The 13,542-nt window shown below is 52.1% G+C and overlaps 1 protein-coding gene across 6 annotated transcripts in view; it reads left to right on the top strand.

Annotated features, from left to right (window-relative positions):
• The window catches only part of COL6A3 (collagen type VI alpha 3 chain), an 82,270-nt gene that overhangs the window by 56,137 nt on the left and 12,591 nt on the right, over positions 1–13,542 (top strand). For 5 of the 6 annotated variants that reach the window (XM_010996338.3, XM_031452472.2, XM_064485296.1 and 2 more), the window contains 14 exons: positions 504–566; positions 900–962; positions 2,412–2,462; positions 2,658–2,693; positions 3,146–3,208; positions 4,211–4,273; positions 5,521–5,553; positions 5,639–5,675; positions 5,775–5,786; positions 5,881–6,374; positions 7,980–8,076; positions 8,733–9,431; positions 10,662–10,764; positions 12,961–13,514. In XM_010996338.3, the coding sequence (XP_010994640.3) occupies positions 504–566; positions 900–962; positions 2,412–2,462; positions 2,658–2,693; positions 3,146–3,208; positions 4,211–4,273; positions 5,521–5,553; positions 5,639–5,675; positions 5,775–5,786; positions 5,881–6,374; positions 7,980–8,076; positions 8,733–9,431; positions 10,662–10,764; positions 12,961–13,514 (2,368 nt within the window). The remainder of the gene's footprint in view (positions 1–503; positions 567–899; positions 963–2,411; positions 2,463–2,657; positions 2,694–3,145; positions 3,209–4,210; positions 4,274–5,520; positions 5,554–5,638; positions 5,676–5,774; positions 5,787–5,880; positions 6,375–7,979; positions 8,077–8,732; positions 9,432–10,661; positions 10,765–12,960; positions 13,515–13,542) is intronic. The other variant, XM_064485295.1, reaches the window with a different exon arrangement.

Below are 13,542 nucleotides of genomic sequence, written 5' to 3'. Positions count from 1 at the left end.
TACCCCTACCATTTATTTACCCTCTGTTTCGTCAAGAAATTTTGGTGGTGCAGGGGGCGGGGTGAAGCTCTGCAAACAGTTAACCATGAACATAGCTCTCACCGCCTGCTTTGGCCCCGTCCCTTCCAGTTGGCTCTGGGCCCCGCGGGCTGAACCGCGTGTTTAGAGTCGGTTCCTTTGTTGGTTTGTTCACTCCCTCAGTGAGTGTGCGTGGTTTCCACACCTGTGAAAGCAGGTGCTGGGTGTGGAGGTGTGGAAGGGAGAGGAGGTAAAGCCACATAATCCGGGTACTTGTCCCCGTAATGGGTAACTTAGGAGATGGACGTTAACTACAATCAGTAGCTGAGGTTTGCACAAGCCGTCTCCGGGCACGTTTGCACCGGGATCTCCAGCACCCAGCGTCTGCGGCTCCGACCTCCACGAGGGGCGGGGCGGGCGGGATGTGGACACTTCGGCCTGGAGGGTGAGTGTTTCGCTGACTCTCTCCTCGCCTCGTGCTCCAGGGAAGCGGGGGAACTGCAGGTGCTCCTGGAGAACGCGGCAGGACCGGGCCCCTGGGAAGAAAGGTTTGTCTGGACAAAAGTAGCACTTGTTTCTTGATGCCAGGCCCGGCCAGACCCCGTGTCACCACTCCCTCCTTTGTCGGTCTGTCCAGCTGCTCAGTTTGCGCACCCCTCCCCCCACCTCTGGTCTTTCCCACCCAGCCTCCCCTGCTGACGGCCGGGTGGGCAGGTCACCCAAGTGCTTGGAATCACTATTTAATTTAATTTAATTTTATTTTACTTTTAGAACAAAGATGCTCCTAGTACCGTTAGTGCTTAGGGAAATTACAAAGGATAGAATCTCATTTTAAATCGCCCCAGGCCCACAGGTGTCTCCACCCTGTTTCTCATGTCTAGGGTGAGCCCGGAGAGCCAGGACCTAAGGGAGGACTCGGGAACCGGGGCCCTCGTGGGGAGACGGTAAGATGACCGGGTGCACGGGGCCCAGGCTGCCCCGACTTTGCTGAGCTGCTCAGGAGGTGGGAGGTGGGGTCTTGGGCGGTGCTGGCCTTTGCCATTGCAACCTGGGTTGGTTCCACTAGTGATAGCTCGACGGCTGCTTCTTATGTGACTGGGGGTATGATTGACAATAGTGAATCCTGCTGCTTATAATCAGCGAATGAGTTTCAAAATAAGTTTTATTTCATTGGAGGGGGTGTGAGTAACGATTTTTTTTTTTTGTATTTTTTTCTGCTAAGTGATTGAATGGTTGAGGTGGTTTACTGACTCTGGAACCACCTTCATCTCAGGTCTTGCAAATTCTTTGCAAGCACGAGGAGGGGGATCTTTTCTGTAAAGAAATAAATGTCCTTGGTTGAAAAAGTAATTGGCTCTGATAAGACCTGAATTCAAACTGAAACACTTTTGAATGAGACATCCCAGCAACAGAAATTCTTACTTTGAGAATTCATGTTAAAAAGTTACTTAAAAGCACTCTAACTGCTCCCTAACAGCACTGCTGTCACACACGTTCTGTCCAGGAAAAAGAAATCTACAGCACATTGAGAAGTTCTCTAAAACGAATTATTACACCTAAAACCTGTATAAATGGACCAGGTTTGTCTGACCGTTGTAGCATCAAAGCTTGAAAACACTTTTCTTGTGTTTATAATTTCTCTACTGCTAACTGAAGTTTAAAAACCCAACTGCTATTCCTCTAAGTCTCAGAAGCAGAAGGGGAAAAATTAGACTTTAAAATCTACTCAAATCATTGAATGAGATCGCTTCCTGACTCCATTTCCATAAATTAGGGCAACGGCTGTTCAGCTGTTTAAAAGTGTAAATTAACTACGGAGCATGTTTTATTAGAGAGATTAACGTATATCACATAGAAGGTCTTCTGAGTCTTTTGAAATAGTGAACAGTGCCCGGTTCTGGAAGCCCCCAGGAGAGAGCGATGAGGGGCAGGTCTGAGAGCGCAGGGGAGCTGGTTTTGGGAAGGAAGGGAGGAGGCCCGGTGGGGGAGGGAGAGGGGGCGGCGGAGGGGAGGAAGGGCTGCGCGCAGAAGACTCGGGGGGTTGCGAGGCTGAGCCCCGTGCTCTTGCTTTGAAGTACAGTCAGACCCATAGATGCGCAGGTCCAGGTGGGCTTCGCGAGTCCTGGCTTGATGAGTCTTTGGGTCTGTATCCAAACAGCATCTTTTCCAGTCGCTGTTAGCGGTTCCTTACCTTGCAGTCCGCCGGTCTCAGCCCCCGCAGACAGGGTCTTGTTTGCCCTGGAGGACGGATAGGAGTAGGAGCCCTTCCTTGGTCTGTACATCGGTCTGGGAACACTTCAGGGACTTGGAGACCCACTGCTCAGGCCTTGAGACAAAGGAGGCCGTGGCTGCCAGACACGGGACGTGCAGTAACGCTGTCTTTCCGCTCTTAGGGAGACGACGGGCAAGACGGAGTTGGCAGTGAAGGACGCAGAGGCAAAAAGGTATGTGTCTGCTGAGGATTCCTGAACTTCTGACGTGTTGTATTTTTAAGGAATTCTCTCAAAATTTAATTGTAGAGTAGTGAGGTTTTTCTCTTGGTGTCTCTACGGATGTGCTTTTTTCTGCTCAAGAATAATTTATGTTTAGATGGATTTAAGTTGGAACCAACTATTGACTCACTTATTTATCTTTTGTAGGGAGAAAGGGGATTCCCTGGATACCCAGGTCCAAAGGTAAATACTCCCCTGTTGGTAAAACATCATCGTTGTTTTAGGACGAGTCTGACGTGACCATGGACTGGAAAGTCACAGGATCTTGGCTCTAGTCTTGGGTCAGACGCTTACGAATTGAGACACTCTGGGAAAGGCCCACCGTCTCCCAGACACTCCTTCGTCTGTCAGATGGCGATGACAATATGCACTTGTCACGAGCTTGTGCGGATGAACTGAAATGACACTGCAGGAGAATACTTTGTAAACCTTAACATGCTCCACGATGCCGTCATTCTGACTCCGGAAGCTGAGACTGACTCTGCAAGTGCACGGTGCCACTTGTGACTCAGAGGGAAGGGACATCGAAGGCAGCCATTTGGCCACCCAGGAAGGGTGGTCCACAGGCCCCGGGGACCCTCAGCTGGACCCGCCACTCCAGAGCTTAATGCGCTGCTTCCTGGCTCTCTTCCCAGGGTAACCCCGGTGAGCCAGGGACAGACGGCCCCACAGGACCCAAAGGCATCAGAGGCCGAAGGGTAAGTTTCCCCACAGCTTGGCTGCAGGTGGAGAACCAGAACCTCTGTGGCCGCGGGGCTGAGCACTGAAAACTCCATCCCTTCTCGGCTTGCAGCCTGGCTGCAGGCTGAATGGGGTGGGAGCAGAGAGAGCCTAGGCCCTAGACGGGTGTCCTCAGGACCCCTGCAGGGCTGTCTGTGCTGGCCTCCTTTGGGCATGTTCCTCCTACAGCGAGGCCTGGAGGGCCCCGTCCTCTAACCCGTCCCGAGGGTCCCAGCCTCCAGCCCCCTCCCAGCACGGCGCCAGGGGGACTCAGGTCTCAGAATGAGTGATATCGGAGGTCTGTGCAGACGCGTTCGGTCACGCCCACCAGACGGTGAGGAGACGGGACTTGGTGAAGTGTGCAAGGTGCTCAGCAGGGTTCCGGCTCGGAGGCGTGCTGGGCTGACGCATGGTGGCCCTCGCCCCCCAGCAGGAACAGACCCCCTCTTAAGCTGCTCTTGGTTTTGGATTATTCCCCTTAGTGGATGTTTGCTCATCCTCTTGAGATCGCACGGAGTCTTGAATCAGCAACTTGTGGCCTAGAAACAAGTAAAGGCTTCTAACAGTCATTTTCAGCTTAAGATATAGTTAAGATCATCGTAGTTATCCTGTTAGTTTGTTCAGTGAGGACATTCAGACTTGACCCTCTACTACTGAAGGTAGAGCTTTAAAACACTGGCTTGGCCGTCCACATCCCAGGGTGAGCTAGTTAATTGTCAGTTACTGATTCTTATGCATCCAGAGGAGACTGATTAAAGGTTCTCAGGGGAGCATCTTACCTTGAACATAGGTGTGGGAGGCACATGTCCATTTTGTTGGGGCCACTTGTCCGTATTCCTGAATTTCAGAGATGCTTAAGCTCAAAGTACGAGACTTCTCCCGGAGACGGGGGAGGAGGCCGCCTTCGCCACACTTCCTCCTGCAGGAGCTGAGAAGTTTCCGTCTTCTCACAGCTCAGCTGTATTTGCTGTGCCTTCTAGGGAAACTCAGGACCTCCAGGCATCGCCGGACAGAAGGGAGACCCTGGGTACCCAGGACCAGCTGTAAGTACCTACCTGCTTCCCGTCAAGCTGCCCGAGGGCTGGAGCCTTTCACGTGGTCCCTGAAAACTTCCACCTCCTTCCTTCACAGAGGAGGTGTCTGCATTTGTCATCATTGTTGTTTGTTTTGTTTTTGTATTTTTAAAAAACGCTTCCCTTTCTGATACCACAGTAGAGAAAAGAGCTTTGGAGATTTAGAGTAACGAGAAACTTTTAAAGCAGGTTTCACGTGGAAATCTGTGTCACCTAGGGTGTATCGAAATTTGCCTTTACAAATTCCTGGTGTAGGTTTGTTTGAGGTTTGTGTAGAGGACGAATGACAGAGAACAAATTTTAATACCTCCCAATTGCATCTTGTGGAAGGGGTACAGTGCGGCAGACGGCGGTTTGGGGGTTGCTCTCTTTGGTCTACAAAACCCCCAAGGGAGCTGCCGATTCATGGTTGAAACCTCATGCTGCCCCTGCCGCCTGGGTCCTTCTGCAGTCCTTCCACACCTCTTCATTACGAAGGTCTTTGCTTCCTGGCTTGGATTTTTTCCCTGTATTGTCTCCTTACGTTGAAGTTGATGAGGTTCAGGGAAGAATGGAAAAGCTAACCCAGGAAATGGAGAATCACCCTGAGGAGGAGCGGTTAAAGGGTTCGACTGTCAGGCCCGGGGGAGGAGGCAGAGCCAGGTGTTTAAGCGAGGCAAGGCTTTAGTGGAGATGGTTAGTCGGCTGCAGCGGGAGCCGGGCAGGGCAGCCCGATGGAAAGATGCTCGCCTGCCCAGGAGGTGTCTGCGTGACCCTCAGGCGCCACACACTGGGATGAGATGCCGAGGGCAGCCACGGGCGTATCCACGGAGTGGGAATCAGCCAGGATGCTTTAGACCTGGAGCCCACAGGGTAGCTAAGTGGCTCCTGGGTGTCCCTCCTGCCACAGGAGGCGGGAGGCCAGCAGGCGAAAGGAAGCTCTTCTCACAGGAGAAGCAGCGTTTAGACTCAAGCTCAAATGCGTGACTTATGTTGATCAGTGATGAGCTTCCCGGTTTCCAGGGCGTGGGGCTACTCACCTTATGGGGGAAACACTGCTGTCTCTCTTGCTCTTTGAGCAGCGAAGTCAGACGTACAGGGAGAGCCTGTGAACCAGCAAGGCCGGGGGCCCGTCTTGTTCCTCTGTCGTGTGTCCGTGGGGTTCAGGCTGCTCCTCTGCGGGGAGCCCCGCGCCCTGTGCGTCTGCGGGCTCTCAGCCTCCCGTTCCTGTTTTGCAGGGATACAAAGGCCCCAGAGGCGACTCGATGGACGTAAGTTGCATGTGTGCTGCATGAGCCCTTGCCCTGGGAGCCGTCTGCCCACTCTCCTCACATCTTCTTTCCTTTCCTTTCTAAGCAATGTGCCCTGGTCCAGAGCATCAAGGATAAATGCCGTAAGTACACGATTTCCTGTCTGCGACACCTTTGTTCTCACACCTGGAATTCCCTCTGGGTAGACCCGGCTTTCACGCTCCTCTTTGTTTGTCTTCTAGCTTGCTGCTACGGTAAGTCGGTTCAGTCGTTCGGCTTTCTCCTGTGGAAGGAACGAGATCCTTTTCCAGTAAGTAGTTTGTCTGTGAAACTCCCCGCTTCCCACAGGGCCCCTGGAGTGCCCTGTCTTCCCGACCGAGCTGGCCTTTGCCTTGGACACGTCGGAGGGGGTCACTCAGGACACGTTCAGCCGGATGAGGGATGTGGTCTTAAAGATCGTGGGCGACCTGACCATCGCCGAGAGCAACTGCCCACGGGGGGCCCGCGTGGCCGTGGTCACCTACAACAATGAGGTGACCACGGAGATCCGCTTTGCCGACTCCAAGAAGAAGTCCGTCCTCCTGGACAAGATTAAGAACCTGCAGGTGGCCCTGACGTCCAAGCAGCAGAGCCTGGAAACCGCCATGTCCTTCGTGGCCAGAAACACGTTTAAGCGAGTGCGGAATGGATTCCTTATGAGGAAGGTGGCCGTTTTCTTCAGCAACAAACCCACGAGGGCGTCCCCGCAGCTCCGGGAGGCTGTGCTCAAGCTCTCGGATGCTGGGATCACACCCCTGTTCCTCACGAACCAGGAGGACCGCCCGCTGCTGAACGCCCTGCAGGTCTGTGCTTTGGGCGTCCGCACCACTCTCGCTGCATCTTGGGCTCTGAGAGGATGTTCAGACACACCTGTGTCCCACTTCCACCCCCACCCCACCCAAGGAGCTTCTTGAAGCTTCTACGTGGCTCTGAACTGACTGAGAATCTCACTTGTGAGATTTCCAGAGCAGCCTGATGGCTCCGGCCCTGGATGGGCATCCAGATGCCCATGACTCATCCCCACCAGGTCCCTCCTCGCATCTTGGTGGAGACTCTCCCAGGTTGACCCTGGAGACCCACCGTCTCCTAGGGAGGTCCTCCCAACATCAGCGAGCCCAGCACCCGAACTGCGGCCCTGTCAAGCATTTCTCAGCCAGGCTGAGAAATCCAACAATTAGACAGGACTTTGAAGCAAGTGGCAAGGAAGTGCTTAGCTTCAGCGGGTGAAGCAGCGAAGTGCTTTTTTGTCATTTGCTTCAATGACTTATTTAATGGTCACGGTAATATGTGTAATAATTGGTTAATGAATCTATTAATGTTTACTCGAGCTGCCCACACGGGTGGATGCTGGGCAGGAGGGAGAGCAGCAGGCTGAGGACCAGCCGTGAGGGGGTCTGGGCTCCAGTCCCAGTCCAGCCGCCTTCTAGCGTTAAGCTGCTGAAATTAACGTGGCCACGTCACTTCCCCTTCTGTGCCCCAGACTTCTCCCCTGTTACAGACGGAGGAGGCGGGGTGGGGGGGCGAGATGGTGCCTAACGTCCTGCCTCCCAAACTGGATCTTCTACGGCTTTACCGCTGCCCTGGCAGCAAGAGACAGTCGGATCACTGCCACCGTCTCTCAGGGTTTATTCTGCCAACTGCAGGCCAGTTTGAGCGCTGGGCTTGGGACTCCGGCTTGGGCTACCAGCCGAATGCTCCTGTAAGGAGCTCACGGATGTACGCCTCCCCTTGTGAGCGCTCAGTGACCCGGGGGCATGCGTCTTTCTTGACAGAATAGTTACAGCAAGTTCAAAAAGTTAATCATTCATTCATTCATGCGATTTAATCATTCACTGAAGGAATAATCAGTGATGGTGTCCCGGGCTCTGTGGTGGGCAGGACCTTTTGAATCTTCTGGAAGTGATTTCCTGACTTGCTCGGTGGTTACTCCCCTTTGTAGACCTGGGAAGGTGGGAGAGGGATGGGGCCAACATTTGCTAGTTGCTATTATTGTTGCTATAAATAACGACAACATTTAGGTCTCCGCTGTTTGCTAGAGGCCATACCGCGCGCGTTACCTATGTTATCTGATTTAATCCTCCGAGTAACTTCATGGGGAATTTACTGTTATCTCCATTTTGCGGCTGAGGAAACTGAACCCCAGAGAAGTTAAATAGTTTTGCTTCAGGTCCAGCAGAAGGCGCAGGAGTGGGGTTTCAACTCCAGCTCACTCATTGGAAGAAGGCATACGTCTTCCTATTATAATCAGTGCCTTCCCTCCTAATGCCTCTTCTAAGAAAATGAGAAGATATGGATCTTTTGGGGGGATTTATTTCATTGATGCCACTCTAATGCATTCTCTAGCTGTACTTGAACATGGTTACTTACCATGTGTACTCCCGCTGAGCATTTCCTCTTGTTTAAACCAGATCAACAACACGGCAGTGGGGCACGCGCTTGTCCTGCCCGCGACGGGAGACCTCACGGACTTCTTGAAGAACGTCCTGACTTGTCACGTCTGCTTGGGTGAGGCGCTTCTCCAGGAGGCAGATCTGTCCAGCTGCGACTGTGCAGCATACCGTCCACAGAGAGACGTTTGAGGGGATAAGCGTCATGTGTACGAAGAGCCTGAGTTAAATGAGGATTCACAGAGCCTTGTATTTACCCCTGTAAATACTGCATAAGCAGTTTCCACACTTCAAGTGCACTCCCCAGAACAGCTTCTCTTTGATAGAGGAGTGACTAGATTTCTAGGTAATAAGGGAGAAAGTGGGCTCTGCTTGTGTTTTGACCTTGGAGCCCAGAATTTAATTATTTGACTGTGACTTTCTGGAACACATTCCTTCAAGGAGTGGCAAAGAAGTAAAAAGAATTCTTTTCTTTTCTCCTCTTCTCTTCCTCCCTTCCCTCTCCCCTCCCCTCCATCCCACCTCCCCTTCTCTCTTCTCCCTCCCTCTCTGCCGATGGTGTAGGTTACTAACACGGATTTCAGCTTACTGATCTGTTTCCTCTAGTAAGTGCTGGGTGATGAAAACTGAGATGTGGCCCCAGCGATGTCAGCAAGGTGTAAATCGCTTTCTATACGATGTGACCGTTCTCGTTGCCCCCGACCCCTGTGAACGGATGTGCAGTGTCTCGCTGCGGGAGTCACAGAGTAAACGGGCCACCATGCTTCTTTCCAGACATCTGCAACATCGACCCCTCCTGTGGATTTGGCAGCTGGAAGCCTGCCTTCAGGGACCGGAGAGCAGCGGGCAGCGATGTGGACATCGACATGGCTTTCATCTTAGATAGCTCTGAGTCCACCACGCCGTTCCAGTTCAACGAGATGAAGAAGTACATAGGGTACCTGGTCAGACAGCTGGACGTGAGCCCAGACCCCAGGGCCTCCCAGCACTTTGCCAGGGTGGCGGTCGTGCAGCACGCGCCCTACGAGTCCGCGGGCAACGCCAGCGTGCCGCCCGTGAAGGTGGAATTCTCCCTGACGGACTACAGCTCCAAGGAGAAGCTGGTGGCCTTTCTCAGCAGCAGGATGACCCAGCTGCAGGGGACCAGGGCCCTGGGCAGCGCCATCGACTACACCGTCGAGAACGTCTTTGAAAGTGCACCCAACCCACGGGACCTGAAGATCGTGGTCCTGATGCTGACGGGCGAGGTGCCGAAGCAGCAGCTGGAGGAGGCCCAGAGAGCCATCTTGCAGGCCAAGTGCAAGGGGTACTTCTTCGTGATCCTGGGCATCGGGAGGAAGGTGAATAGCAAGGAGGTGTATGGTTTCGCCAGCGAGCCGAACGACGTCTTCTTCAAACTCGTGGACAAGTCGACCGAGCTCAACGAGGAGCCGCTGCTGCGCTTCGGGAGGCTGCTGCCCTCCTTCGTCAGCAGTGAGTCCTGGTGCACTCGGCTCCCGGGGCAGGGCCACGGGCCTGGGGGGGGCCACGGGCCTGGGGAGGGGCCACGGGCGTGGGGGGCCACGGGCGTGGGGGCCACGGCTGCTGTGCTGAGCTTGGCCTGTTCATTCCCACCGCGTCCCAGACACACTGTGAGGAGCCGGGGTTGGCAGTAGACACAGATGGGAGTCCTGTCCTTGTTCACTCGTTTATTCAACCAAACTTGGCCAGGGACCTCCCAGCCATGCTGTGTGCCTGGGAGTTTCCGGTCCAGGTGGGCAAAGGGGTCAAGTGCACATTTATTATGCATGACATAACGTGCTGCTGCGTCATACTGAAGTGTGCCCTGACGGGGCATCAGGGAAGCTTCTAGAAGGCACCATTGGTCTGGGCTTAGCTGCCAACCCCAGGCTTGAAACCTCTGGACCTTTGCCCACATGGCTCTGCCTCCTGGAAATGTTCTCCACCCCCTTGCTTTAGCAGCAAATCCACCTTCATCTTCAAAAATTACCCCCAGTTGCCCTGTTCACCGTGGATGGTCCCCACACCCAGGGCTTGCTCTTCTTTAACCTGGTACTGGCCTCACCACAGCTGCTCCATGGCTTGTTGGTCAGTCCTTGGTGGGTCTGTGGTCCCAGGACACCACACGTCCCGGAGAAGGTGTGTCATTTGCCACCACTTTCTCCAGAGTCAGCGCAGGAAAGCATTGGACAAACGAGGGAGATTTATAAAGGATGAACTGCCCCCTCCCTCCAAAATTTTAAGGAAAAAAATACAAAGCAGAGGTGGGCCAGCAAGTTCATGCAGGGCCACGATGACTGTCCACAGAAGGTTAAAAACAAAAGCGTTGTTAAACAGCACTGAGAAAGTGCTGAAAGTAATTGGATTGTAATTTGATGTTCAAGAGTTTGGAACCTGTTACACTCTACACTTGATTTTTCTTCTCTTCCTGTCTCCCTGTCACACTGAGTAAGTGTTAACGTTTAACCTAATTACCCAAATATTGCCAAACAGAAGTTATTGGCTGAAGATGTCTTATGGATCAAGTACCATTGTACTTAATGTCTTAAATCACTGGGCTTAAGTTGTCTGGAAGGATTAATTAATTCAACAAATTTTTACAGGCTCCCTGCTATATGATGCATTTAACTCATTAGCAGATTAATTTTAATTTGTATGTGATTCATATGCCCTTAAAATACTTTTCTCTCTGTTTTTCTCTAGGTAAAAATGCTTTTTATCTGTCCCCAGATATCAGGAAACAGTGTGATTGGTTCCAAGGGGACCAACAGGCAAAGAATCTTGTGAAGTTTGGTCACAAACAAGTGTAAGTGATCATAATAATTGTCTCAGAAATTCTAGTGCTAGAGGGACAGCAGGGGTCCTCCAACCAACCAGTGCCTAATGTTATGGGGTGAGGATGTTGGAATCCAGACAGCATGATTTCCCAAAGGTCAGATGGGCCACTCTTTTCAAAGAATCTGTTGTATCTGTTAGCTTTTGCTGTGTAACAAGCTACCTGAAACGTAGTGGATCAACACAACAACTATTAATTTAATTTGCAATTCTGTGGGGTAGCTGTTTCTATCTGGGTTCAGCTGAGCAGTTCTTGTGGGCTCTGCTGAGCTCACTGATATATTTGTGGTCAGCTGCTGGTCAACTGTGGACTGTGGTCCAGGATGGCTTTACATGGATAGCTCATCTCTGCTCTCTGTGGGCTCTCATTCTCCGGAGGCGAGCCTGGGTCTGTGCACAAGGAGACTGGGCAGGGGTTCATGAGAGAAGGTGGATGTGTGCAAGGCCTCATGAGGTCTAGGCTAGAGTTGGCGCACACTTACTTCTGCCGTGTTCTATTGGCCAAAGCATGTCTGAAGCCAGCCTAGCTGGATTCAAGAGTAGGGAGCTGGACTTTTGGGGAGTGCCAGCCACATCGTGTTTGTAAAGGGTGTGGGCACAGAGGGATAGGCCATTGGGGCCATATGCCTGAACAGGCTACTGAACTGGTGTGAAATGATTTCATATAGAAGGACCGGGCACACTAAGCAGAAGTGGACTCTGAATCTTCCTAAAATGATGGATGCTGTGATAGCACAGGTGGTGGTGGTGCCGAGGCAACATGCGTGTTCTCCTAGGAAGACCGCTGAGAGCACCAGGGGACGGGGGGAAGGGCTGCAGTGCCCACGGTGATGCTGGCTGCCTGGCACACGCTCAGTGGCCTTATGTCCAGCACCACCTTTGATGCCTACTCCAGGAGCAGAGAGGAGGGCAGTGTGGCCGTGTGCCAGAAGGCTGGACAAGGGGGACATGGCGGCAGAAACTGAGCTCAGGCAATGTGCCAGCAATTTGTGCTGCTCAAGTGAAAGCCATAGAGTGTCATGCTTTGGGGCGGCGGGGGTTCTGACGGCTGCATCCAGATGCAAAGCCGATTTGAATGACCCTTGAACAGTGACGAGCTGGCTCCCTCCTGGCTGACGTCCAGGTGGGGAAAGGAGGCCCGCCTCTTCCTACCGCGCACGCTTCTGTCTCCCGCCTCTTGGGTCCCCAGAGGGAAGGCTTCACGTCTCCGCCCAGCAAGCTGGAAACCCTCTCCAGGCGGCCGTGCCCCTTGTCTGCTGCTGTGCGGCTAGACTGCTTGATCCAGGCCCACTGGTTCCATCTTTCTTGCCCTTTATTATCTTTATAATTTCTCTTGAACATTCTCTAAAATTGGCTTAACTTTGGGAAAACAGAATGAACCAAGCAACGTATAGTATTTGAAGTTTTATGATGCCAACTTGAAAATACACTGCACACAGTGTGTATACAGCCTGACACACCTATACAATAATGACTGAAATGCTCACCTCAGGGCGAGGCGCAAACACAGGTGGGCCTGTGCCTTGCCTGCTGGTTATGCCAGTGCTCTCCTCAGGGGTTCGCAATAAATCAAGAGCTTGTGGGAAAAAGAACCCCACAAACACCAATTACAATACAAACACAAGTACACAGTACGCCCTGGGAGGGAGCGTATGTCGACTTTATAATTTTCCAGCTCAACACAGAATTTTGTTGAGTGGATACTTTATTATAATGAAGGTAGCTCTTAACAGATTTTACTTCATTTTGGGTGTGTGTGTTTCAGTTGGTCAATTTTTATAATCAGAGCATTATTCAAATATTATTTAACTTTTACTATTTATTAGTGTCAATAATAAATATTAACACATTATTTATTTTTGTTTCTTTACTCTCTCCTTGCTTTTATTTTATGAACTGAAAGTAAGGTGTCAGGTATATTTATAGTACAACAGAGGCTTCACTTTTAATAAATTTATTTTTATATGCTGTTCAATACCTTTCTGTGGCACAGACCTTAAAAAGAAAGAATTTAACATGTGCAATATTATATGTGCTATGTGAAAGCTCCTGCATGCGTCTTGGTGGGACAGCAAATTTTGCACAGTGCACGGAGTTATGCCTTCATCTGTTTTAGGCAGGGCAAAAACATGTACAAATTGAAATAATATTTAATATGTTTTAACAGAAGTGTTCCAAATAATGTTACCTCAAGTCCTACGTCCAAACCAATGACCACAACGAAGCCAGTGACCACTGCAGAACCAGAGACCACCACCACCACCAAACCAGTAGCTGTTGTCAACCTGCCGGCCTCAAAGCCAGCCTCCGTGAGACCCGTGGCTGAAAGACCCATGGCTGGGAAATCTGAGGCTGCAAAGCTGGAGGCCATCAAACCCATGGCCACCAAGCCCGAGGCCACCAAGCCGGTGGCCACCAAGCCTGAGGCCACTAAGCCCGTGGCCGCCAAGCCTGAGGCCAGTAAGCCCATGGCCACCAAGCCTGAAGCCACTAGGCCTGTGGCCCCCAAGCCTGAGGCCACTAAACTCATGGCCGCCAAGCCCGAGGCTGCGAAGACGGCCACTGTCAGACCTGCAGTGGTGGCAGCGAAGCCCGCAGCAGGAAAGCCAGCTTCAGTCAGACCCCCTGCCGCTGCCAGACCTGGGCTTGCCAAGCCCGAGGCCCCTAGGCCTCTGGTAGCTAAATCAGCTGCTGCCAAGCCGGCCACTGCTAAGCCCGTGGGTAAGAAAGCCACTGACTCATGACGTCC

Source organism: Camelus dromedarius, chromosome 4 (assembly GCF_036321535.1).
Source record: "Camelus dromedarius isolate mCamDro1 chromosome 4, mCamDro1.pat, whole genome shotgun sequence".
Classification (NCBI taxonomy): Eukaryota; Metazoa; Chordata; class Mammalia; order Artiodactyla; family Camelidae; genus Camelus; species Camelus dromedarius.
Note: the sequence above shows the minus strand (reverse complement) of the source record. Positions and strands in the feature narration are given on the sequence as shown.